At 30.3% G+C, this 27,839-nt stretch overlaps 1 protein-coding gene and 1 long non-coding RNA gene across 5 annotated transcripts in view; one reads left to right on the forward strand and one right to left on the reverse strand.

Annotated features, from left to right (window-relative positions):
- The window catches only part of MICAL-like (protein), a 254,246-nt gene that overhangs the window by 61,802 nt on the left and 164,605 nt on the right, over positions 1–27,839 (reverse strand). For 3 of the 4 annotated variants that reach the window (XM_075298918.1, XM_075298917.1, XM_075298916.1), the window contains exon 5: positions 26,733–26,815. In XM_075298918.1, the coding sequence (XP_075155033.1) occupies positions 26,733–26,815 (83 nt within the window). Of the gene's footprint in view, positions 1–12,562; positions 12,672–26,732; positions 26,816–27,839 lie in introns of those variants that run through there. The other variant, XM_075298919.1, reaches the window with a different exon arrangement.
- Positions 12,790–13,897, forward strand: LOC142228486 (uncharacterized). The gene is made up of 3 exons (XR_012720182.1): positions 12,790–13,125; positions 13,182–13,287; positions 13,353–13,897. It is a non-coding gene; the product is annotated as an uncharacterized LOC142228486 (long non-coding RNA).

The raw sequence follows: 27,839 nt of genomic DNA on the forward strand, positions 1-27,839 counted from the left end.
AAAAAAAATTTGTCAATTTGTTTATAGAAAAGTTGGTCAAAATTGTATTTCTATAGAAAATTTATATAACAGGTTGGCTGATAAGTCCCCGGTCTGACACATAGATGGCGTCACTAGTATTAAATGTATATTATTTTTATATATTACCAACCTTCAAATGATTCGTGTCAAAATTAGACGTCTGTAAGTCAATTAGTTTGTGAGATAGAGCGTCTTTTGTGAAGCAACTTTTGTTATTGTGAGAAAATGAAAAAAGGAATTTCGTGTTTTGATAAAATACTGTTTTCTGAAGGGAAAAAATACGGTGGAAGCAAAAACTTGGCTTGATAATGAGTTTCCGGACTCTGCCCCAAGGAAATCAACAATAACTGACTGGTATGCAAAATTCAAGCGTGGTGAAATGAGCACGGAGGACGGTGAACGCAGTGGATGCCCGAAAGAGGTGGTTACCGACGAAAACATCAAAAAAATCCACAAAATGATTTTGAAGTTGATCGAGATAGCAGAGGCCTTAAAGATATCAAAGGAACGTGTTGGTCACATCATTCATCAATATTTGGATATACGGAAGCTCTGTGCAAACTTGGTGCCGCGCGAGCTCACATTTGACCAAAAACAACAACGAGTTGATGATTCTGAGCGTTGTTTGCAGCTGTTAACTCATAATACACCCGAGTTTTTCCGTCGATATGTGACAATGGATGAAACATGGTTCCATCACTACACTCCTGAGTCCAATCGACAGTCGGCTGAGTGGACAGCGACCGGTGAACCGTCTCCGAAGAGTGGAAAGACTCAAAAGTCCGCTGGCAAAGTAATGGCCTCTGTTTTTTGGGATGCGCATGGAATAATTTTTATCGATTATCTTGAGAAGGGAAAAACCATGAACAGTGACTATTATATGGCGTTATTGGAGCGTTTGGAGGTCGAAATCGCGGCAAAACGGTCCCATATGAAGAAGAAAAGTGTTGTTCCACCAAGACAACGCACCGTACCACAAGTCATTGAGAACGATGGCAAAAATTCATGAATTGAGCTTCGAATTGCTTCCTCGCCCAACGTATTCTCCAGATCTGGCCCCCAGCGACTTTTTCTTGTTCTCAGACCTCAAAAGGATGCCCGCAGGGAAAACTGAGGCCTATTTTGAGGCAAAACCGAAGGAGTACTACCAAAATGGTATCAAACAATTGGAAGGTCGTTATAATCGTTGTATCGCTCTTGAAGGGAACTATGTTGAACAATAAAAACGAATTTTGACAAAAAATTTGTTTTTCTTTGTTAGACCGGGGACTTATCAGCCAACCGTTACCTCTTAGTTAGGGGTATATTTTGCAAAATCTACCAAAACATCAAGAATTTTATCAATATACTAAACAGTAAAAAATATACAATTTTCGGTAGAATTCTACCAACTGTGGTACAAATGTCTTAACAAAATTTAATGGGATTGTCTGCTTCATGTCCCATAGTAACGAGGGCTTTTATATTGAGAGAGGCATTATCAAATTTCATTTAAAAAGGGAACAAGTTATCTTAAATAACGTCACATATTTTACATAGATCGGATCAGCGTAATTATGGTAATTAAAGTCTTCGATTTCATATAAAAAATATTTTTACTGCATCAGATATTAAAATTTCAAAAAAAAAAGTAATGAATAAATAAAAGCAATTCGGTACATCCCAATCTACAAACGTCCATACAATATATAATACATGTAATTCTGTTCGGTTTAAAACGTAAGAAATAATTAAAGCAAACATTATTCATTCATTTGTTGGTTTGTTCATTCAACCGAAAAAATCGCATATACCGTGTTAAATTAGCGCTATAACGTTCTCTGTTGCCCCCGAATTGTGACGGGGAAAAATAAGCCAATCGATCGACCAAACGACCAAGGAATATTTATAATAAAAATGATTCAAAACTTTGGGAGTGGTATTCTTAGGGTATCGAATGATGACTGTCTGTCATGCCATTATTTGAACTTAGTTGTAGGTTGGGGATTGTCTGCACTGGGTAGACATTCTATGTGTGTGTGTGTCTATCGCGTATTTGCAATAATTAACCATGGTCTGATTTATTATTTTTATAACAATATAAGCAATATTTGTTTGGGGGACTTTAAAAAGGTGAAGCTAATGTTTTCTGAAATTAGGCCAGTTAACTATATAAGCAAGGACCGATATTGCTCAATATTAGCATTTCTGACACTACTAACACCATGTACCAAATTTCAACCGGATCTGATGAAATTTGCACCTCCATCGATCGGTTTATATAGGGGCTATAAGGCCCATTTGCAAAACCATCCGAACTATATCGATAACAACTAATTGTGTCAAGTTTGAAGAAAAAAAAATTCACGAAATTTTTTCCAATTAAAGTCTTAATTGAGTTTTAAAAAATATTCAATTAAAAATTTTATTGATTCAACAAATTTTTAAATTGGAACAAAAATTAATAATATCAATTAATTTTTTAATTGACTGTCCATTAATTTGTTAATTGATACTATCATTTCTGTGATTGAAGACATTTCAATTAAAAACTTAATTGGACCAATTAATTTTGTGATCAGAATTTCATCATGGCCCAAAATATACCTATATTTTATGGGGTCTGAGACCAATATTTCGATGTGTTACAAACGGAGTGACAAATAATAAAAATACAATTTTAACGAAATTTGCAAAATCTATGCAAATAATAAAATTTTCTACAATAATTTACCCTTTTTCGGGAGGTTCAAGTGTAGTTCACTTTGGGTTGAGTGAATTACCCGAATTTATTCTGATAATTGGTTGATAGTTTTGCTGCAAGTAGAGGATGCGGATGAGGAATGTGGTAATTCCGAAACAGCTTTACATCCAACCATCTTACAGTCTATAGGGCTTTGCCCAAATAAATTTGACAAACATACTTTTCCTCTGTTGGTTAAGCTACACTTGTAGTTTAGTCAATGCATGGCTTTAAGCTGAGATCAAAAACAACAATTGCAATAATTTACTAAAAATATAATTGTGGAATTCTGAGAATTATTCACGAAACTTAAGGAATCTGAATTAATCTTTTCTTTTTCTGATTCAATCACGAAATTAATTGATCCATTTAATTTTTTAATTGAAATGTCTTCAATCACGAAAATAATAGTATCAATCACAGTTTTAATTGGGCATAGAAAAAAATTTTGACTAAAAAAAATAATTGATTTCATTAGCAAATTTCAATTAATTTTTTAATTGATTCAATTAAAAATTTAATTGATTGATTGATTGCAAAACTCAATTAATTTTTTTAATTAAAAAAGGTCAATATTTTCAATAACTTTCTGAACTGGCTTAGAGTTTTTATTTGGAATAACAAATGATTGTTTGAAGTACATTTTTAATTATAAAATAAAAAAAATGTTAATCACTTTTTTAACTGACTTAGGGTTTCGAATTTGATTAAAAAGTTAATTGTATCAATTAATTTTTTAATTAATAATTTTAAAATTTTCAATCATTTACTTAATTAACTTAACGTCTCTACCTTGATTAAAAAGTTAATTGTATCAATTAATTTATTAATTGAAAACATTTTCAACTTGAATTAACTTTTTAATTGGAAATATTTTGGTGATATTTTTTTCTGTGTATGACTCACATACAATTTACTTTCTGTTGAACATTTTGGCAAAGGTCATGATGATATCGATTATATATCACTCAATCGTTTCCATCAACTTTTGCCACTTCAAACATTTCCTTGAAGCAAATAATTTACGGCTTCATGCCTTTTTTGAAAAGATACGACAGCAGCAACCGAAAAAAATGTTTGGGGAATTGCCTCAGATGGCTGCCTACAAGTCGCCACTAGTTTGTCATGTTTTTTCTGTTGTTGTCGACTTTTCATGGCATAAACTACCCAATTCACGATTTTCGGGTTGAATTGCGCTGCTACTTCATTATTTTACGTTGCAGCAGTGTGTGAATAAAATTGTTATGTAAATTTTCTTACATTTTTTTGTGTGGTGGAAGAAGTTGGTTCCTCGTTTGAATTTAATTTGCGTGTAAACATTTCTCTGTTCCCCAATAAGGGCAGTGGGCTATTGAAATTTTAAATGTTTGCAGTTGTGTTCATTTGTCAATTTTATGTGCTTCTATTTTACTACATTTTATGTTTCCTATTTTATGGATTACTTCACACCACTCAAGGTTATGTTGGAGCAAAATCGATTTTTTTTTAAACACAGAATCTAATGTATGTATATTTCTGATTCGCCATTCACCGAAAAAAATTGGTGTATCAGAGTGATATCATTTACATTATGCTATAAAATTTTGTTACAAAAATAGTTTTGAGTTGGTTTTATCGTTTTAATGCTTTGAGGCTTTTGTGGTCTTCTGCAACTAAATATTTGGGGTTTTGAGCAATGTGCAACCGCATATTGTAAAATTCGTTTTAATGAAAAAAAAAAAACCGCCGCATTATTCGTGATGACTTAGTTGGCCTAAACCACAGAATATTGGTTTTAGTTCTTTTTTCGTATTTTACGATTTTTATAATGAAAGTAATCACATTAATGACAAATTTAATTACTCAATAATGGGAATTCTATAAAATATATATTTATTTATTTTATTTTATTTAATCCATTATAATCGAGCCAATATTGGCCATATACGATTATTATAGTATTTGTCATTTCGATGGAAAAATATTAACAAATTTAAGGTAACATTTTTGCCACAATTTATATTTATCAATAAGGACGTGTGTGGTACGTTTACAGAAGTTTAAAAATTGGGATTAGTAACCAGAGTGTACCAAGATGACTCTCACAAACCATAAATTAAATTGCGTATGTAAATTATTTGCAAATTATGTCATATTTTTTATCCGAAATGTAAATACATATAATTCCATACATGATGGAATCTAACATCAAATAGATAATATCTATTAGATATAATTATATCTAAGACATTATATCTAGGCCAATATTGAGATCTAATCAGATCTAATTCCATAGTAATTAGATTGGTATAGATTTTACCATTTTTCGGATGTATTCATATCTAATCGGATCACATTAAAATGTTAATCTGGTAATATATTTTTTGTTTTCCCTGGGGAAAAGTTTTTTCTAACTGTTATCTATATTATGTTAGTCATTATGCGTTGAAAGCAAAAAATGATACTTTGCCCTTTCTCAAGGGTCCCGCCGATTTTTGTAATAAATAATTATTAATTATTTATATATAATTTATCAAACGTTTTTCTAAAATTGTTTACTATACATATACCACAAGGCTGCTTAGGTTTCCTAACTTTTTTCTATTTTTATTCTACATGACATAATTCTGGTTTTGTACTGTATTTGCTCAGTAAGTAAGTACACACATCTGTACGGCAAATTACAGCAACAACATCATCACCATAGTGTAAAAGTCAACAGCAAAAAAAAAAAACACGTCACAATTTCGCTGATAAGCCAATACACTCCGGCTGTGGTCTCATCACCACAGTGAGAGTGCAATAAAGAAACAGAAAACATTTCAAAATACCAAAAGGCAGCAATAACATCTGTAATAAATAGCACAAAGAACTTGATATGAGTCATTAAGTAACGAACCAATGATATCCTAAATTCAGTAGAACATGAAGTTTTATTGATTTTTTCCTTTCAAGAAGAAATGCCTTCAATCTATAGGTTATTACTGAGGTTAGTGGAAGTTGTATACAGGAAATGCAAATGTCCAATGAACGCTCATCTAAGACCTGTAGATAACCGTCTAGCGGCGTTCCAAAGTTGGGCGGTGCGGACTATATTAAACCCCTAGGAAATCCTAAGTTTTACGATATCACAAAAACATTTAAAGTATTTTTCAGGTTATTCCCTTGAATCGCGGAAGCGGTCTGAATTCAATTCCAGTTTTGACCGGCCACCAAAAAGTTTTTCAGTGGTTGATTATCCCCAGTAATGCTGAGTGTTTCAAAACTTCTCTATGCGGCTTCAATGTAGTATGAAACACCATTTGGACTAGGCAGTAAAGAGGAGGTCCCTTGTCATTGAGTTAAATATTAAATTGTATAGCACCAGTGATGCCAGGAAGTTTTTTGAAAGTTCCCTACGCGGCTCCTAAAAATTCCCTTTTTTCCCTACGTCCAACAATTTTTCCCTACATTTTTCGCTACGGTAAAAAATTGACTAAATTCAAACAAAATATGGCAAGAAAATAACAAATATTTCTTTAAAATAAATAGTCAGGAACTATATCCTTCAATAAAGGGGCCAAATGTACAATAATATTAATGCTGACATTCTTAATCAGATTTCAAAACTTTGCAACATTATTGATCATTTTAAACACTACCAACGTTTTTCTTGCAAACTTTAAAGGCGGCGTGTTTCTTCAATTTTACAAATTTGTCAAAACAGACAAGTTTATGCGGTAAGAAAATCACGATTTTGTGAAAGCCAGAGTAAAAAAAAAAAACGATTTTCTATAAAAATTTTTCAAATTTTTATTTCTGTAGAAAAATTCTATAAAAAATTTTGTAAAAATTTTATTTCTTTAAAAAATTGTGGCAAAATTTAATTTCTATAGAAAATTTTGTCAAAATTTTATTTCTATAGAAAATTTTGTCAAAATTTTATTTCTATAGAAAATTTTGTCAAAATTTTATTTCTATAGAAAATTTTGTCAAAATTTAATTTCTATAGAAAATTTTGTCAAAATTTTATTTCTATAGAAAATTTTGTCAAAATTTTATTTCTATAGAAAATTTTGTCAAAATTTTATTTCTATAGAAAATTGTGTCAAAAATGTATTTTTATTTATAAATTTGTGAAGTACCATTTTTAGAAGAATTTTACAAACAGACAAGTTTATGCGTTAAGAAAATCTCGATTTTGTAAAAGCCAGAGTAAAAAAACGATTTTCTATAACAAATTTTCAAAATTTTATTTCTATAAAAAATTTTGGCAAAATTTTATTTCTATAGAAAATTTTGTCAAAATTTTATTTCTATAGAAAATTTTGTCAAAATTTTATTTCTATATAAAATTTTGTCAAAATTTTATTTCTATAAAAAATTCTGGCAAGATTTTATTTCTATAGAAAATTTTGTCAAAATTTTATTTCCATGGAAAATTTTATAAAAATTTAATTTCTGTAGAAAATTTTGTCACAATTTTATTTCTATAGAAAATTTTGTCAAAATTTTATTTCTATAGAAAATTTTGTCAAAATTTTATTTCTATAGAAAATTTTGTCAAAATTTTATTTCTATAGAAAATTTTGTCAAAATTTTATTTCTATAGAAAATTGTGTCAAAAATGTATTTTTATTTATAAATTTGTGAAGTGCCATTTTTAGAAGAATTCTACAAACAGACAAGTTTATGCGTTAAGAAAATCTCGATTTTGTAAAAGCCAGAGTAAAAAACGATTTTCTATAAAAAAATTTCAAAATTTTATTTCTATAGAAAAATTTGTCAAAATATTATATCTATAAAAAAATTTCAAAATTTTATTTCTATAGAAAAATTTTCCAAAATATAATTGTTATAAAAAAATTTTTATTTCTATAGAAAATTTTGTCAAAATTGTATTTCTATATAAAATTTTGTCAAAATTTTATTTCTATAAAAAATTCTGGCAAAATTTTATTTCTATAGAAAATTTTGTCAAAATTTTATATCTATGGAAAATTTTATAAAAATTTTATTTCTGTAGAATTTTATTTCTATAAAAAATTCTGGCAAAATTTAATTTCTATAGAAAATTTTGTCAAAATTTTATTTCTTTAAAAAATTGTGGCAAAATTTAATTTCTATAGAAAATTTTGTCAAAATTTTATTTCTATAGAAAATTTTGTCAAAATTTTATTTCTATAGAAAATTTTGTCAAAATTTTATTTCTATAGAAAATTTTGTCAAAATTTTATTTCTATAGAAAATTTTGTCAAAATTTAATTTCTATAGAAAATTTTGTCAAAATTTTATTTCTATAGAAAATTTTGTCAAAATTTTATTTCTATAGAAAATTTTGTCAAAATTTTATTTCTATAGAAAATTTTGTCAAAATTTTATTTCTATAGAAAATTGTGTCAAAAATGTATTTTTATTTATAAATTTGTGAAGTACCATTTTTAGAAGAATTTTACAAACAGACAAGTTTATGCGTTAAGAAAATCTCGATTTTGTAAAAGCCAGAGTAAAAAAACGATTTTCTATAACAAATTTTCAAAATTTTATTTCTATAAAAAATTTTGGCAAAATTTTATTTCTATAGAAAATTTTGTCAAAATTTTATTTCTATAGAAAATTTTGTCAAAATTTTATTTCTATATAAAATTTTGTCAAAATTTTATTTCTATAAAAAATTCTGGCAAGATTTTATTTCTATAGAAAATTTTGTCAAAATTTTATTTCCATGGAAAATTTTATAAAAATTTAATTTCTGTAGAAAATTTTGTCACAATTTTATTTCTATAGAAAATTTTGTCAAAATTTTATTTCTATAGAAAATTTTGTCAAAATTTTATTTCTATAGAAAATTTTGTCAAAATTTTATTTCTATAGAAAATTTTGTCAAAATTTTATTTCTATAGAAAATTGTGTCAAAAATGTATTTTTATTTATAAATTTGTGAAGTGCCATTTTTAGAAGAATTCTACAAACAGACAAGTTTATGCGTTAAGAAAATCTCGATTTTGTAAAAGCCAGAGTAAAAAACGATTTTCTATAAAAAAATTTCAAAATTTTATTTCTATAGAAAAATTTGTCAAAATATTATATCTATAAAAAAATTTCAAAATTTTATTTCTATAGAAAAATTTTCCAAAATATAATTGTTATAAAAAAATTTTTATTTCTATAGAAAATTTTGTCAAAATTGTATTTCTATATAAAATTTTGTCAAAATTTTATTTCTATAAAAAATTCTGGCAAAATTTTATTTCTATAGAAAATCTTGTCAAAATTTTATATCTATGGAAAATTTTATAAAAATTTTATTTCTGTAGAAAATTTTGTCACAATTTTATTTCTATAGAAAACTTTGTCAAAATTTTATTTCTATAGAAAATTTTGTCAAAATTTTATTTCTATAGAAAATTTTGTCAAAATTTTATTTCTATAGAAAATTTTGTCAAAATTTTATTTCTATAGAAAATTTTGTCAAAATTTTATTTCTATAGAAAATTTTGTCAAAATTTTATTTCTATAGAAAATTGTGTCAAAAATGTATTTTTATTTATAAATTTGTGAAGTGCCATTTTTAGAAGAATTCTACAAACAGACAAGTTTATGCGTTAAGAAAATCTCGATTTTGTAAAAGCCAGAGTAAAAAACGATTTTCTATAAAAAAATTTCAAAATTTTATTTCTATAGAAAAATTTGTCAAAATATTATATCTATAAAAAAATTTCAAAATTTTATTTCTATAGAAAAATTTTCCAAAATATAATTGTTATAAAAAAATTTTTATTTCTATAGAAAATTTTGTCAAAATTGTATTTCTATATAAAATTTTGTCAAAATTTTATTTCTATAAAAAATTCTGGCAAAATTTTATTTCTATAGAAAATTTTGTCAAAATTTTATATTTATGGAAAATTTTATAAAAATTTTATTTCTGTAGAAAATTTTGTCACAATTTTATTTCTATAGAAAACTTTGTCAAAATTTTATTTCTATAGAAAATTTTGTCAAAATTTAATTTCTATAGAAAATTTTGTCAAAATTTTATTTCTATAGAAAATGTTGTCAAAATTTTATTTCTATAGAAAATTTTGTCAAAATTTTATTTCTATAGAAAATTGTGTCAAAAATGTATTTTTATTTATAAATTTGTGAAGTACCATTTTTAGAAGAATTTTACAAACAGACAAGTTTATGCGTTAAGAAAATCTCGATTTTGTAAAAGCCAGAGTAAAAAAACGATTTTCTATAACAAATTTTCAAAATTTTATTTCTATAAAAAATTTTGGCAAAATTTTATTTCTATAGAAAATTTTGTCAAAATTTTATTTCTATAGAAAATTTTGTCAAAATTTTATTTCTATATAAAATTTTGTCAAAATTTTATTTCTATAAAAAATTCTGGCAAGATTTTATTTCTATAGAAAATTTTGTCAAAATTTTATTTCCATGGAAAATTTTATAAAAATTTAATTTCTGTAGAAAATTTTGTCACAATTTTATTTCTATAGAAAATTTTGTCAAAATTTTATTTCTATAGAAAATTTTGTCAAAATTTTATTTCTATAGAAAATTTTGTCAAAATTTTATTTCTATAGAAAATTTTGTCAAAATTTTATTTCTATAGAAAATTGTGTCAAAAATGTATTTTTATTTATAAATTTGTGAAGTGCCATTTTTAGAAGAATTCTACAAACAGACAAGTTTATGCGTTAAGAAAATCTCGATTTTGTAAAAGCCAGAGTAAAAAACGATTTTCTATAAAAAAATTTCAAAATTTTATTTCTATAGAAAAATTTGTCAAAATATTATATCTATAAAAAAATTTCAAAATTTTATTTCTATAGAAAAATTTTCCAAAATATAATTGTTATAAAAAAAATTTTATTTCTATAGAAAATTTTGTCAAAATTGTATTTCTATATAAAATTTTGTCAAAATTTTATTTCTATAAAAAATTCTGGCAAAATTTTATTTCTATAGAAAATTTTGTCAAAATTTTATATCTATGGAAAATTTTATAAAAATTTTATTTCTGTAGAAAATTTTGTCACAATTTTATTTCTATAGAAAACTTTGTCAAAATTTTATTTCTATAGAAAATTTTGTCAAAATTTTATTTCTATAGAAAATTTTGTCAAAATTTTATTTCTATAGAAAATTTTGTCAAAATTTTATTTCTATAGAAAATTGTGTCAATATTTTTATTTATAAATTTGTGAAGTACCATTTTTGGAAGAATTCTACAAACTGTGGCAACCGCGATTACAATACTACTGTAGTCTTTGTAAGCGGATATGAAACTAAAAAAAAAATATATTTAAATTTGTGGAGCTGGCCAGCAAAATTTAGTCTGAAAAAGCTCTTGACAATAATCGTCCAATGGAATTTTTGTTGAAATTTGGTGAAAAGTACTTTTTCGCTCAAAAAGATACCTTTTTTGTACTTTCTTAAAAATTGCATTTTCCATTGATACTATCAAAGCAAATTGGGTTTGAAAGCTCTTTAGAAGCACTTCCAATCCTCCAAAAGATGTTTTATAACTCGCTTTTTTATATTTTTAATGGGTAATTTAAACTTTTTTTAAAGGTTGAAAACAGAGTAAGAATTAAAAAAAAAAAAGTATACATCCATTCTGGAAAAATTTCGAAGTTTTGAAAATATTTGAGGTCAATCATTTCAGACAAGTGTTAGAAGGCATCAAAAATCATTAAAAATATATAAAAATTATTTATTTGGCAAACTATAAAAAATTAATTCACCTGCAATGCATGCATGAATTTAGAAGTGATGCAAATTACTTTTTTGGAAGCTCTTTTTTTGCTGGGTTGTATTAAATTATGTGGTATAAACCCAAAAACACTGTCGCATAGGAAAAACAACAACACTATTTTCGGCACTTAATAAGCAAAATTAAATAAAGTGTTGATCATTATAATGATCAAGGTGATAATGACGACTCTCCATTTACAATGACGCTCAAGTAAGTGTTATTGTTGTAAATATGGCAAAGATACAAGTAATAAAAACAACAACAACATTGTTGTGAGCATGTTATTCCAATCAGACAAAAAAAACCTGCCAAGTAAAAGTACATAAAGAGAAATGGTGTTTTACCATTGTTTGTGTGTCCTCACCTTTTATGGGGGACGTTGAAAATCAGGGTTTGTTGATTTTTTTTATTTGGCACTGTATTTTTGTATTAAGCCATTTTTTACGTTGACAAAATGATTGTAGTTTTCACTTTTTTTGCAATAACTGCAGAAAGTTAAGTTAAACGATAACAATAAAACATTAAAATAAATTAGTTACATTTAATTATTAAACCAAAACAAATGTTGGAATTTGACACACACTCTATTTCCACAAGTAACCGCGTCTACAACAAAAATAAAACTGAACATAAACACAATAATATGCTCCAATTGGGGAGACGAAAGATATTTTCCCCGAGTCGATCTATGTTTGTTAACGGCGTTTCCCAGGTAAGCCGGTTGTTAATGATTTGAAAGATTAAAAAGCACAAGAAATACAATTGTTTAATATAAATTTACTTATGGGACCCTATAAGAAAGTTGAATGCTATTTATATAGAATTCAAAACTATTTCATGTAAAATATGTTTAAAAATTTCGTTGTCAACTTTTTAAAACTAACGCCGTCGAAAATATCTGTCGACCGCGTAATCTCGCGCTAACTCCAATTTTGGCAACAACACTTTTTTTATTATGCCCCCACCACCTTTCACCCAATTAACCCAAATGCAATTTTAAGTTCACTAGAAATTGATTTTTCTCTTTAAGAAGCTTGTGTCTTAAAAATCGATTTATGAAAATTATTTGTTTTATATATTATCCAGGTATTTACTTGTTATTAAAAACGATGGCAATAACAAAATTAAGTAAACGAACAAAAAACAAAATTGCAAACTTTCCGACCGCACAACGTTTCTCCGAGAGTGTTCGATATGAAATGTCTGTAAAACAAAAACAACTATTCGGTAGAAAATTAAAGCAATGATGTGTATAACAAGGTGTCGCACTTACATTGCAGGCAAATCACAATAGAGGTCGTTGTTGAATATTAGCCTACCCAATAAACACAGGATGAGCGTTTTTCAAATGCAACAACTTTTCAGTTTGAGGGTAAATATAATTTTCAACATAAATTCAACTTGACTTAAAATAGCTCATCTTCAATACATCTTCAAATTGTTTGCGAATTACTTCCAATTTGCCAAAATGTTGACGAAATCTTTGAAAAGGTGTTGAAGATAATATGAGAAAACTTTGACAAAACACTACCCTAAAATGCAACAAAAAACCATGTGGTTTTCAATACTTATTTGTGCAACGAAGTTCGTGGTCAATTGCAAGAAATTAAAAAAATGGAAAATTTTAGACAAATAACCAAATAGTTTATGAAAATAGGTAAAAAAAATGAAATAAAACTTTAAGGAAGTCACTAAATGTATATCTCTTTGTAGAAAACTAAAATTATGGATTCCACGTTCTTGAAAACAATAAAAAGCTGACCGATGAAAAAATGGTGGACAATTAACTGGAACTGCTTCAAATAGTTTATAATAATTGGTACGTCAATATGAAAAATTAAATCAACACATTAGAGAAGTCACTAAATTTAAATCTCTTTGCAGAAAACTAAAATCTTTGGATGCTATATTCTTGCAAACATTAAGAAGCTGACCAATGAAAAATGAGTGGCTTATCGACAAGAAAAAGTTTCCAGAAACATTACAAGTGCAACCAATTAAAATTGTTAAAAACAACAAATTGTTGAAATCAACAACTTCTGGATGAAATTGTGCATCACATCGTCAGTTTAATTCATATGCTATTATCAGTTTAAAATGGATATTTTGTGAATTCCTTCTGCTGGAAATCAATTCTAACACGCGGTCCAGTACGTTCCTAATTTCAAATTGCCCGCATGTTAATAAATTTTAATGCTGTTTTATGACACCAAAAGGAAGGAAATCGAATTATCAATGCAAAAGTGTTTACTAATAATGTTTAAGATATTTAAAGTTTTGTTGTTCGTTTTTTGGTTTTGTTCTTATTTGTTGATATGTTTAATAAGATTATTATTTATCAATTGGTATTGTAGTGTATTATGTAGTGTAGTGTATTATTATATATTTTATTTTGATGAAAATGAATATATTATACAAAATGCATAGAATTTTGGCTTTGACTTTCAATTTGAAGTGGAGATATCATTCATACAAATTTAGGTTGAAAAGTATTTGCAACGATGTTAATTTTTAATTTGACTCACATCGAAAATTATTTGACAAATTATTGAGTAGCGATGCATTTCAATTTGAGGATAACACTTGAGATATTATTGCTAATGTGTTGAATTTCACTGTTGAGGGTAATGTCTGTTTTTTGTTGAGAACGCGATTTTCTCAACAATTTCTCAACTTGAATATTACCCTAATCCTTTGAAAAAATGTTTGAAAAATTGTTGAAATTTAGCATTTTTCAAACGTTTGTGTTTGTTGGGTAATGTTTCACTCATTGGAAAAGTTCATTTCTGCACTTGTGCACAAAATAGCATAGACACATTTTTAAAGTATTTTTGAGTGATTTTGCCTCAATTTGTGTATTCCCTATTGCCTCTAATAATAAAGTTAATCTAACATCATTTATGCTTTGAGAACACACGAGATAAATAAATATCAAACACCAATTTAATGCTACCGTGTACAGCCTGAAAGTAAAGTAAAGGAATACGTATTGAAACTGTAATTCGATTATCCCACGGTTAAAGGTGGATATTAAGTTCCGCTAAAATCAAAGAAAAATCAGTAAGAAAAAAGTATACAATTATACCTCTTCGATGCAAATTTTATAAAAACTTGATAGGCAATAGCCTAAAGCAACCTTTTATAAATTTTATAATCTTTAAAATGGATTATTAAAAAAAACACGTAATCGTAAGTTCGAGTTTAGCCGCTAAAATTAAAACTAAATCTGCAGAAACAGAATAAAATTATATCTTCTTGTTGCAAATTTTATTATATCTTGATGGGGAATGATCCAATGCAAATATTAAAAAAGTAAGCGTGACAAATTGCCAATTTAGCGCGGTAATGCCAACTTAATACTGGCCTTTAAGGTGGGTACTAGGTTCGGGTTTTACGCCAAAACACTAAATTAAAAGTACAAATATATTTATGAAGACGATTATATTTTATTAAGTCTTGCCAAATAATGGATGGAATAGATCCAAGGAATTGATTACAAATAATTTTATATTTCTAAATTAAGTAGTTAAAAACAGTAACCGTGAAAACAAGCTGGTTTTCAGCTTGAAAACTGAACAGTTTTAGCCTCTAAAACACCATTTTTTCGCAATTATCTTTCTTAAATAATCCATTTTAAAGAATATAAATTTTATGAAAAGTTGCTTTGGGCTATTCCCCATCAATTTATAATAAAATTATATATCAAAGATATATAATTATATGTTTTACCGATTTATTTTTGATTTTAAGGCCGGTACTATGTTCATTCTTGCGAAAAATTTTTATGGAAACCATTATTTCGCACATAGAAAGCGGCGTTTTTTTAGGTAGCTTGGAGCGCTATTTTACAGAGAGCGATATTGGATTAAGTTGGTGGTTGTTGCTTGTTTTTACAAAATAACATTTTATTTTTCCTTGGGCAATTGATCTGCTATTCCTTTGATCCTTTGTTTAGTTTCGGAACAAAAATATGGTCCGTGTTTGATTTATAAACCCGCACAAATAGATTATTTCTTAATTCACATTGCAAATGGCGCCATGCTATAAACGTCAGTTTTTCAACACGAAAAAACAAAGTATCACAAATGGAAAAAATTTCGCAAATTTTTCGCATTTTTTGGTTTTGTATGGAGTTTCAACGCGAAAACCGAACAGAGTACCGGCCTTTAGCGGCTAAACTCAAACTTAGTACCAATCTTTAAGATGAGATCGTGAAAAATGGCGATTTTAGCGGCTAAAGGTGGGTATTAAGTTCGAGTTTAGCCACTAAAATCGTCATTTTTTCACGATTACTTTTCTTTAATAATCCATTTTAAGGTGGGTACTATGTTCGGTTTTCGAGTTGAAAATCACTTTATTTTCGCGATTACTTTTCCTGAAATAATCAAAATTATAAATTAAAACCAAAATATTCCTGTAAAGTCTTGCCGAAATCTAGGGGAACAAGAAACCGCGCATCAATTGAATTAATTTATCTGCTTCATATTGAACTGTTTTATTAAAGTAACCGCGAAAATTTCAACTCGAAAAGCGAACATAGTACTTACCTTTAAGGAATACAAACTTTGTGAAAATTTGTTTTGGGATATTCCCCATCAAGTTATAATGAAATCTGCAACAAATATGTATAATTTTATGACTTTTTTTACTGATATAGTTTTCACTTTAAGGTGGGTATTAAGTTCGAGTTTAGCCGCTAAAAACGTCATTTTTCACGATTACTTTTCTTTAATAATCCATTTTAAGGAATACAAACTTTGTGAAAATTTGCTTTGGGCTTTTCCCCATCAAGTTATAATAAAATTTGCAACAAATATGTATAATTTCATGCATTTTTCTTACTGATTTAGTTTTCACTTTAGCGATTTTAGGGGCTAAACTCGAACTTAATACTCACCTTTAGTGAAAATTAGCGGCTAAACTCTAACTTAGTACTCACCTTAATTGTGAAAAAATTACGATTTTAAAGGTGAGTATTAAGTTCGAGTTTAGCCGTTAAAATCGCTAAAGTGAAAACTAAATCAGTAAGAAAAATGCATGAAATTATACATATTTGTTGCAAATTTTATTATAACTTGATGGGGAAAAGCCCAAAGCAAATGTTCACAAAGTTTGTATTTCTTAAAATGGATTATTAAAGAAAAGTAATCGTGAAAAAATGACGTTTTTAGCGGATAAACTCGAACTTAATATCCACCTTTAGATAGCATCAACGCTGGTTGATTGTAATAATTTTCCTTTACTTTGTTCTCTTTTTGAAACACCAAATATTGTAAAAACTTCAATCTATCAGCACCTTTTTTGTAATGCAAATTGACTGATTTGTACGGTAATTCTCGTTTTCCAAAAAGAAATTGAGTCAAGAAATTGAGTCACTGCGCACTGCAAATTAACAACACTATGGTGAATTATCAAGGTATGTCTCTATTTTAATTGGTCTATGGTAATAATATTATTGCGTTTTGTAGTGTAGTTTCCGGCGCTTATTTTGTCTTCGAATTAGTGAATTATTGTGAGTTGAACGCGTTTTTTAAGAAACACGACCAGAGAATCAAACCGCCGAATGGCGCCGCTGATTTTAGCCGCTGCCGACCCTTTTTTGACAGTCGACACCGCCGCCGAATATGTTGGCTCATCTCGACTCAAATTTAGCCGCCAAATTATCAAAAATATTTAATAAAAATACAAAAATTTATTAATAATTGGTGTATTTTCTGGCAAAATTTTGAACTATCGATCCACAATTATTCAATATTCGGTTTCAATAATAATTTCGCAAACATCTTGCTCAAAAGATATGAATGATATGTAAATTTGATTGTTCAAGCCGCCGCCGGAGGCAAAATTTTAGTAACAGCCGCCGCCGTTAAAAATGGGTCGGCTTCATTCTCTGAACACGACTGTGGATTTTTTTTATTTTCATTTGTTTTGGGTGAATATCCCAAAGACAACTACTACTCTCAAAGGTCATTTGGGAAATGTACCATAAAAAATTAAAATTAGTTTGTCAAAATTATCGATATTTTGTGAAGCACAATGCAAATATCTTCATATAAAACCAAAAACAACCTGCCGAAAGGATTGTATGCATGCGTTGTGCATTGCCAACTTAATTATTGTGGTTTTTCAAACGAGCTATGTTCAGTGTCGTTAACAGCAGTTGGTATTTAACATAGTTACTATGAAAGCTAAAGGCTATGAAAACAGTGAAGGTGTGTGTATTTGCTGAAAACTACTCAATGTACTTTATTATAATGTAGCCACCTCAAAAATGACAACGCAATCAAAGACGTTTATATAAAGATGTCGCGTTTATACGTTGCAGCCGAAATGTAATAGAATCGCTGTTGTATATTGAATTTTTGATTTTTTGATAATTTAGTTGGGTTACAAACCAATACTGCTAATTAGAAAACTTATTGCATACTTTTAGGATCTATAGAAAAATTTCTTTCCCAATTATGTCTAAACAACAAAATAGATAACTGGAATTTTCATAGATATGGGGTTGGTTTATCAATGTCTTGTTTTTATATATCGTGTCGATAAAACAGATCATCCCATACAAAAATTTACTAACTGTTAAGAATTAATCGGAAGATGAGAAACTGGCCATTATTTCGCACGAAAATCCGTTATATTACGTAAACAATCGTTTGCGCGGTGTAACTGCGAAATCTTTGTTTGTAGTTTTTTTTTCGAACACTTCTGAAGGTAGGCATATTATTTCGCACAAATAAGTTAACATCCATGCGTTTGGGACCCAATTCACTGTGAAAATATACTACGAACTTGGTACTATGCAATACTCGTAGTTGAGTAAAACAACAATGAGGTATCTCTTTCTTATAGTCGATATACAACATTGCGTCACCCTATTGAATCGATGTTTTAATTGATTGAATTTTTGGTTAGATTGCTCATCACATCAAATAGGCCATTTATGATCGAATACTATATAAATGTGCACCAACTTTCGAAACTCACATTATAATACCACTTTCCATCAACGGTGAGTTATCAATATGTCCCTATGAAAATCTATAGAAATTGGTTAACTTGCATATTATTTGACTTTTGTTGTCGGCAAAAATATTTGCTACAAACGTAGAATATTTATCCCCCAAATGAACAATTTGCTCTAATTTCAATAAGGCTAGAAGAATAAAAGGAAAATGTAATAAGTGTGGTCAATGGTAGAACGTATAGGCTAAGGAAATTTATTACTCATTCAACCTACAAAATTTAACAGTTTCTTGTACAATTCATACAATGTTGCAAAGAGCGTAAATTTGATTACAGGTTTACCATGGACCATCCAGCACCGTTGGCTGCTCCCTTCAACACAAATCATGCAAGTGAATGTTGAACAATTTTCTGTTGGATGACAAAAGTTGCAAACTGCCTTGCTTTACAAACACTCAGACAAACAAATACCCAGCATGCAAGGCCGTTGCATAGACTCTAACTGTAACTTCAACAATGACGATGATGATGATGATGCGTTTTTCTTATCCTACAAATATGGTTGAAACATATTCCACTGGTCAAACAAGCGACCAGCCTTAGAACAAGAATACAAGACTACAAAACCAGAACTACACATAAATATAAATAAATAACATTTTTTATGTGCGCTCCTTTCCTCTCCTTTGAGCGACAACAATAAAGGCTATGGACGGGAAAAGAACAAATGGGAAGAAAGCTAGTGAATAGGCAAAAAAAAAAAATCACACAAAACTTAAGCACGAGCCGCCTAAAGCGACGACGACAGCTTTTATTATATGTACCACTATTGCATTATCCTCTGTCCAGGGAGCATGTTGCATAGGCTCGAGCTTAGTGGTAAAGAAATTGCAACAATAACAAGCGAGGTTACCACTATTAAACAAGTTGGCTTAGAGTTTTTGTTGTTTTTATGAAAACGCGTATAACTGGCATACTAAGAATGTTGTCCAGTTTAAGAATTTCTGGCAAAAATGTGAACCTCACACACGCACCCAAATACATATAATCACAACATCATAACTGGCAAGAAACTGAAACTAGAAATAATTTCTAGACGTCCCATGAAAACAACAAACACCATGGAAAAGGAGCACTAAGAATCAGAACATATAAGGAAGGTTGTTACAACTGTTGCTGCTACTAAAAAGTTGCCATTTTCCATGGTGTTTTTCTTTCTGACCAACGGGTAAGACACTGCTAACGAGGGATGGTAGAAGAAAATGGGGGAAAAGTGAATTTTTTGAAAGTGCTTAGGTTAGGATAGGTGGCAGCCCGATGTATCAGGCTCACTTAGACTATTCAGTCCATTGTGATACCACATTGGTGAACTTCTCTCTTAGCACTGAGTGCTGCCCGATTCCATGTTAAGCTCAATGACAAGGGACCTCCTTTTTATAGCCGAGTCTGAACGGCGTTCCACATTGCAGTGAAACCACTTAGAGAAGCTTTGAAACCCTCAGAAATGTCACCAGCATTACTGAGGTGGGATAATCCACCGCTGAAAAACTTTTTGGTGTTCGGTCGAAGCAGGAATGCAACCCACGACCTTGTGTATGCAAGGCGGGCATGCTAACCATTGCACCACGGTGGTGAAAGTGCTTGAATGAATCGTAAAATATTTATACTCGTCAGGGTTGAATAAGTTGACACTTTTGTACTATCTTGGTACTATCTAAGTAAAACAAATACCGTGGTACCTCCGCGATGCATTTGGTACCTTTTTCAACCTACTTTCCATACACTGACTTTAATATGAACACTAGTCCAAATTAGTTTATCGTTACACTCAATTGCGCCACTTCCACCGATCTTATGGAAAAATTTATTTGTGGTTGTTTTATCCTGAGTATTCTTCATTTAATTTAACATGGAATACTCGCACCGGTAAGCAGCTCCTCTCTCAATAAATTCCACATTAAATATTTAACTTTGGCCTATTATTTTCCTCTTTTCTGGCCTTATCGATTTACATTTCTGGGAGTCGTTTCAACTCATACGATACAGTCCAATTCTAGAAGCAACTGTCTCTTTGATTTGAAGATTGAGTTCGAATCCATGAACTTGTGTACGGAATGATTGAAGGGATATTTGGAAAAAAAGATTTTAGTATGGTGACTCTCCTTCATAAAACCCATGTAATTTATGTAGTACAGCCCATAAATTACCTGTTGGCTTAGATAAGTACTTTTTCGAAAACGATTGTATACAATTTCTACTATGCTGTTTGTCATCCCTGATATTAGGACATATCGGTTAGAAATGTCAGATTGTTGATATAGCACCGACGTAGCATTTCCAGTTGTCTTCCTCCTTGAAGTGGGTAGGAAGAAATATGTGTTTGGACCGTCTTTTCCTCTGGGAGAAATCTTATTGTCCGCTATCCCCTTACGGATCGCGTAATTGGTAAGCGGATAACCAATTGATTTGATTTGTAGGAGCTTTCTGTTTCTTATGCCACCAGCCAATGACTTCAGGATCTTATTTCTACTTCCAAAGATTTTGGCAACAACTTCTGCATATTTACAAAACTTAACGCTACGACCCTTGAGGGTTCTTGGAGGTCGGAATGTTCTGTCAGCGAGTGTAATCATAGACCAAGAAAATATAAAGACATCGTTAAACAAGTCACCATGGTTCACCACTCAATTGCGCAGTCAAGTGACTCAATTTCTTTTTGGAAAGCGAGAATTACCCTACAAATCAGTCATTTTGCATTACAAAAAAGGTGTGGATGCATAGAATTTTACATGTTTTTCCAATAGTTGGTGTTTCATCAAAATAACAAAGGAAAGAAAACAAATTAAAGTCAAATTAAAAAATCACTCAATTGCAGACGAAAAAGAGCCATCTACGGTGTGCAGACAAACTACAGCGCTGTGAATTCATTTTCGCTGTCTATACCTTCCTTGGTCTATGATGTAATTGTCAAAGGTCTGATTCATCTCTTTTGTCCAAGACATTAATATTGTTACTGCCCTCTTGGGGGGAGGAGAGGTGCATATTCTTGTCGGCAAAGAAGTATCTCAATGCAGGGATCAGTAGTTCTCACCTAAAGATCTGTGACGTCTCGACCAGACACAACTATGGAATAGTTCCACGTATAAATTATCAGCAATCAAGGGATGAAAGAACGAGATAATGTTATGACTGCTGTGAAAAAATTTCAGGAAGAGGACGCCAGACTGGGCTAGTGATTGTTAGTAGTCGGTGTGGTTTCTATGATCGCATGAAAGTACAAAATGTTAAGGCGTAAAGTTACAACGTCGGCATTGATATTACTACGAGCCCTGTAGATTGGAACAATTGAGTTCCGTTCGTTTTTGTCTAAAACAAAGACTTCTCCAAGATGAGAAAACATAAATAAAACCGTATGGGGCCGGCAGTATACAAAGCAGGGTAAAGGATTATGAACGGGATTTTGTTTGAAATCCTCTAAAACAACGCATAGTTCCCCATGGACTGAAACCAAACGATATTTCAGTCGAAATCTTCCTTGAGGTGATTTCGTGGTAAGTTAGGATTGTCTAACAGGTTGGCTGATAAGTCCCCGGTCTGACACATAGATGGCGTCGCTAGTATTAAATGCATATTATTTTTATATAGTACCAACCTTAAAATGATTCGCGTCAAAATTTGACGTTTGTAAGTCAATTAGTTTGTGAGATAGAGCGTCTTTTTTGAAGCAACTTTTGTTATTGTGAAAAAATGGAAAAAAAGGAATTTCGTGTTTTGATAAAATACTGTTTTCTGAAGGGAAAAAATACGGTGGAAGCAAAAACTTGGCTTGATAATGAGTTTCCGGACTCTGCCCCAGGGAAATCAACAATAATTGATTGGTATGCAAAATTCAAGCGTGGTGAAATGAGCACGGAGGACGGTGAACGCAGTGGACGCCCTAAAGAGGTGGTTACCGACGAAAACATCAAAAAAATCCACAAAATGATTTTGAATGACCGTAAAATGAAGTGGATCGAGATAGCAGAGGCCTTAAAGATATCAAAGGAACGTGTTGGTCATATCATTCATCAATATTTGGATATGCGGAAGCTCTGTGCAAAATGGGTGCCACGCGAGCTCACATTTGACCCAAAGTAATGGCCTCTGTTTTTTGGGATGCGCATAGAATATAAACAGTGACTATTATATGGCGTTATTGGAGCGTTTGAAGGTCGAAATCGCGGCAAAACGGCCCCATATGAAGATGAAAAAAGTGAAACAATAATTTTATGATTGAGAAAAAAAATAACGAAATCTCCTACTAAAGGTGTGCGCATGACACGCGTGAATCACGTGAGTCGTGAATAAAATCTGAAGCAACTTTCGTGAATGTGCGTGAATGGGACTAAAAAAAATATGTCGTGCGTGAACGTGAGTGAGTAATAAAATCGGTTCGTGAATGTGCATGAATAAAATTTCTGCAAAATCACGCTCACGAAAAAAATCAAAATTTAATTCTTACTCGTATGTTAACTGAAATTAATTTAGCTCTCGAACTACATTTTATTCATGAATTTTGTTACCTTTGCTCATTCCTGGTTGGAAAATGTCGTGAGTCACGTGAATTGTCGTGAATCGTGCGTGAACGTGAGACTTTAAAAGTAGTTTGTGCGTGAGCGTGTGTACTGGTTTTCATTTCGTGAATGTGCTTGAGTGGGACTGGCTACCACACGTATCGTGCGTGAGCGTGCGTGAATAAATATTTGACTTCGTGAATGTGCGTGAGTGTGAGTGAAATTTCACTCCTGCGCACACCTCTATCTCCTACGAATTTTCCATTTTCGTAGTTGATAACATACAACACCGTCAGTTTTCCCCTAGTCCGGCTTTGGTACATATTAAAGCTACAAACCAATTGATGTTGCATACTTTCAGGAAGCTCGTCAAAAATGTTTCGAAATGTGTTTGACAGTGATGTCCACTAAACAGAATAATAACATAATACAATAGTTTGTGTGCATTTTTTCCTTCCAAATCGATAGAACTTGGAGAGTTCCCGGTTAGTTTGAATTTCGTTAGTTAGTTTCTAATCATTAAGAGTTGTCCGATTCATATAGCCTGGATTGCGTCACATTACTGATGAAGTTTTTGGTTTTTTCCTTTAATTAATGGATTTGGATATTTGTTTGTTCGATTTGCTTGCCACACTCGCCTCCCATCAATTTCCCTTAACCCACATTATTAAACCACTCTCCATCATTGATGAATCCCCCACTTGTTCGGATAAAAATCTACAGAATATAAGGTTGACTCGCATATGCTTTGACAATGTCCATAAGTATATTTGCTACAAATCTAGAATTCTTGTCCCACAATTGTCGGATTTGCTCTAAATTTAAAAAAGACTAGCAGAACAAAAGGAAAGAAAGAATAAATGTGGTCAGTCAGTCAGTCAGTCTGTCAGCATTAAGCATATTGAGACTGGCCACAAATCCAAAAAAGGATTTTAGCCATAATAACCAGTTTCAGAGGCGGAACAATCTGGAGCTAGAACTTCATGAGCTCGCAATAAGACTAAGAACAACAAACTAATGATCTTGCTCCACTGATAATGTGTTACACAAATGATATGTTCCTCTTATTTGTTGGTGGTTTATACACGAAATGCATCTTCTTCAGCACATATTTCCCCAGCATTGCCGCATAGCAATGTTCAAGGTGTCTTTTTTCCGCATGTTTTTATGTGTGTTGTGTTGCTACGTTCCACTGTCTGCTTATTCACTGCCCTCTGGACAATTTTTCCTAAACCCAGTCTTAATGGCCCCATACAAAAGGAAAAACTAAATAATTCTCAATTCGTTTCGTTGATGGTGTTTACTTTACGATATCGAGGGAATTGTGCCAATGTGTTAGCAGTACGCAGTAATTGTGTTCGAACGGTGTTTGTCTTATTTGTTTGGATGTAAGTCCGTCCGTCTAAGCATTTCCCTGACTGTCTGTCGTTGGTGGTCTATGTGTTTTGCTGACCAATTTCAGTTCTAGCTCCACCAACATCTTCTTCATAACTATCGTCATCATCATTATCATCATTAGTAGCATTATGTATTTGTTGTGTATAGAGTTGATCTTTTATGAAGAGCCTGATCCTCATAATGTTCCTAGTTTTTTTAAATGGAACTTACGTTTTTGGTTTTCGCTTTTTTCTTTACTTTTCGATCTTTGCCAGTAAGGCCAATTGGCCTGGCCTCTTGCCGAACGATTGGAAATGTTGTTGCCAACATTTCTATATTGGTGCCTCAGTCGTCTAACCATTTGTCCACCTAGCATTAGAGACATACACTTAGAAAAGTGAACACAGAGATGGAATACGATCACATCCTAGAGTAAAATGTTATTTTTGGACGGTAACCATGTAACATGTTTGTTGCAATCGTGTTATTTCCTAGGAAATTGATTTTGGAATTCATTAGAGTGTCGTAGCATAGAGTCAATCCCTTATTGGATGTAAGGAGCCTACACAGAAAAAAATATCACCAACATATTTCCAATTCAAAAGTTAATTGAAGTTGAAATTTTTTGTCAATTAATAAATTAATTGGTACAATTAACTTTTTAATCAAGATAGAAACATTAAGTTAATTTAGTCAATGATTGAAAATTTTAAAATTTTTAATTAAAAAGTTAATTGATACAATTAACTTTTAATCCAATTCGGAAGACTAAGTCAGTTAAAAAAGTGATGAACATTTTTTTAAATTTTTAATTATTTTTTTTTTTCAAACAATTAATTGTTAATCCAAATAAAAATTCTAAGCAAATTCAGAATGTAATTGAAAATAGTTACCTTGTTTTATTACTAAATTAATTGAGTTTTGCAATCAACATCAATTAAATTTTTAATTGAATCAATTAAAAAATTAATTGAAATTTGGTAATGAAATCAATTAATTTTTTAATCAATATTTTTTTCTATGCCCAATTAACACTGTGATTGATACTATCATTTTCGTGATTGAAGACATTTCAATTAAAAAATTAATTGGATCAATTAATTTTGTGATTGAATCAGAAAATTTTTTTTTTGTGTACTGTAATATTTTCAGGAACCCTTAAGCTCATTATAATAGAAATTAGGGTTCTTCCGGCAATCGTTCTATGCAAACCCATCCACAATATTCCTCTGAGTGTTTTGAGAATCCCCAACCGATGAACCAGTATATTCTTAACCCATGGGTTTCTTCCTCTTTGGTCAGCTCTTATATTTGGTTATAAAATAAAAATTGTTTGCTCCTTTATATCGGCAATTGACATCATTTCGTTTAAGCCTTAGAATTGAGTTGTGTATATTTTTGTCGGTCATTGTCGATTCGATTAGTTTGAATTTTGTTTATAGTCCTTGTTAAATGAATTGAAATGTTCTTGTGGTGTTGAAAGTTCAAAAAGTTTGTAATCTTCAAATGCATTTGAGGATATACAAAATTCCCGACGGGAGTTTTATGAAAACCATAAACTAAATTAGCCAGATATAGATTCAAGAGTGTCGTAAATAGTGGTGATTAAGTGAATGTATAAATACGAATATAATGTTATGATAATAGGCGATTGCTTAGAATTAGAAACTTTTGCTTCTCTATAGGATGAAATGAAGCAGTTGAAGGAAAAAAAAATGTCGTTTTGATAGTCTTTCTATAAAAGGTTGACCAATTTTTATTCTGATATTACTTAGATATAATTAAACAAAGAAATAAACAAATGATTAATGATTAAATCATTTACCCTCCAATAGGATGAGCTGCATAGCATTTTTGTAAAATTTACCCGTAAATCGGCGAAAAATTAGATTTGAATAGAACCCGTGTATGACTTTGATTTTTTAGGGGGAAAATGAAGGTAGGATTTCGGGTCGAAATGAACCAATTTGTTTACAATTTCAGGGAAAGCTGAGGGAGATGAGCCATGTAAACATTCTATGGTCTAAATATGCCATGAAAATATCTATGGTTGATTTTAGTTAAATTTTTCAAATGTGAGCAAATTTTCCAATTGGTTGATGATTACCAATTGTCATAATAATTAATCGATATCTTGTATAACAATGTAAGGACTTTTACGCAATTATATAGCACATGAAAATATATAAACATTAAATGACCAACACCCTTATTAATGATGATAGTTTTTACATTAAAATGATTCATTATCGGATTGTTTTGTAATGAGTTTGGTAATTATTTACAAAATTTTCTACTTTAAAAAAGGAATTTGTAAATTACTATTAAATATTTCCAAAGTAAACGTATTAGAGAAATTATAACTTACTTTGGGTGGTGGTCCAGAAGGTTTTGTAATTTGAGTCTTTTCTGTGGCAGATGAAGAAGGGCGTTTCAGACGATTGTGGGAACCTGTAAAGAAAAATTCATAAAAAGAAAATATATAATTTAGTAATTTGTAATAACAAAAAAAAAAAACAAAAATGAAGAAAAATAAAGAAAGCTCGTCAATTATAAAGAAATCAATAAGAAAAAAAAACATTCATAACATTTTCACTTTCATCCATAAAGAGCAAAAAGGCGCATTAACACAAAACAAAACGGCTATCTATATAATAAAGTAATATGGTCTACTCATACGGACTACATCATTATTATCGTGATCGTGAAACAATCAAAACACACACGGATATACGTGATTTAGTTATTAACGTAATGTATAGGTAAGAGCAAAATCAGCTTGCTACTTTTTTCTGGAGGGCCTAAAGCAAAAACAAAACCAAACTGAAAACGACTGTGTCCAGGGAAATGAATACAAAATCGTATGAAACATCTATAGCCCATAACTAGGTAAAATTGAAAATAATGAGCTTAATTATTTGTTGATCAGTTTCTCTAATTCAATGACCATAATCATCATAGCAAACGTACAACGCCTCTTTGCCTTAGGCCCAAATGCACTCATAGCTCATCGACGCATTTAATGCTCTGGGAAATATTATGGACATCAAAGGCAAAAAGTAATGCAGAGATAACATCGAATGGACAATGAATGAAATAGAAATGAAAATGAAATTTAATACAAAAGACCCGTATCGTTTTATTGAACAGTGGAAAGACAATAAGAAAATCTGTATAAATTGGAAGACTTAAGAAACAAACATTTTTATATAAATAAAAGACTTAAGACACGAACTTGTAGTAGGGAAATGGGTACAGGAACTCTTCACTTTCTCCCTGAGAATCGCTAGTCGATCTAGGTCTGAAAGTTTGCCCATCCGTCTATGCCTACATTGTGTATTTGCATGTTTTATTGGATATTCATGGAATTTAGTACACTGAAGTTGGTAAAAATCGGATAAAAATCAGTTGTAAAAAAATCCAGAAAAATGTTATCGATTGGAGGTCTCTAGAAACAAATACACTGGTATAAACA

The sequence above is a fragment of the Haematobia irritans genome, chromosome 3 (genome assembly GCF_050003625.1).
Source record: "Haematobia irritans isolate KBUSLIRL chromosome 3, ASM5000362v1, whole genome shotgun sequence".
Classification (NCBI taxonomy): domain Eukaryota; kingdom Metazoa; phylum Arthropoda; class Insecta; order Diptera; family Muscidae; genus Haematobia; species Haematobia irritans.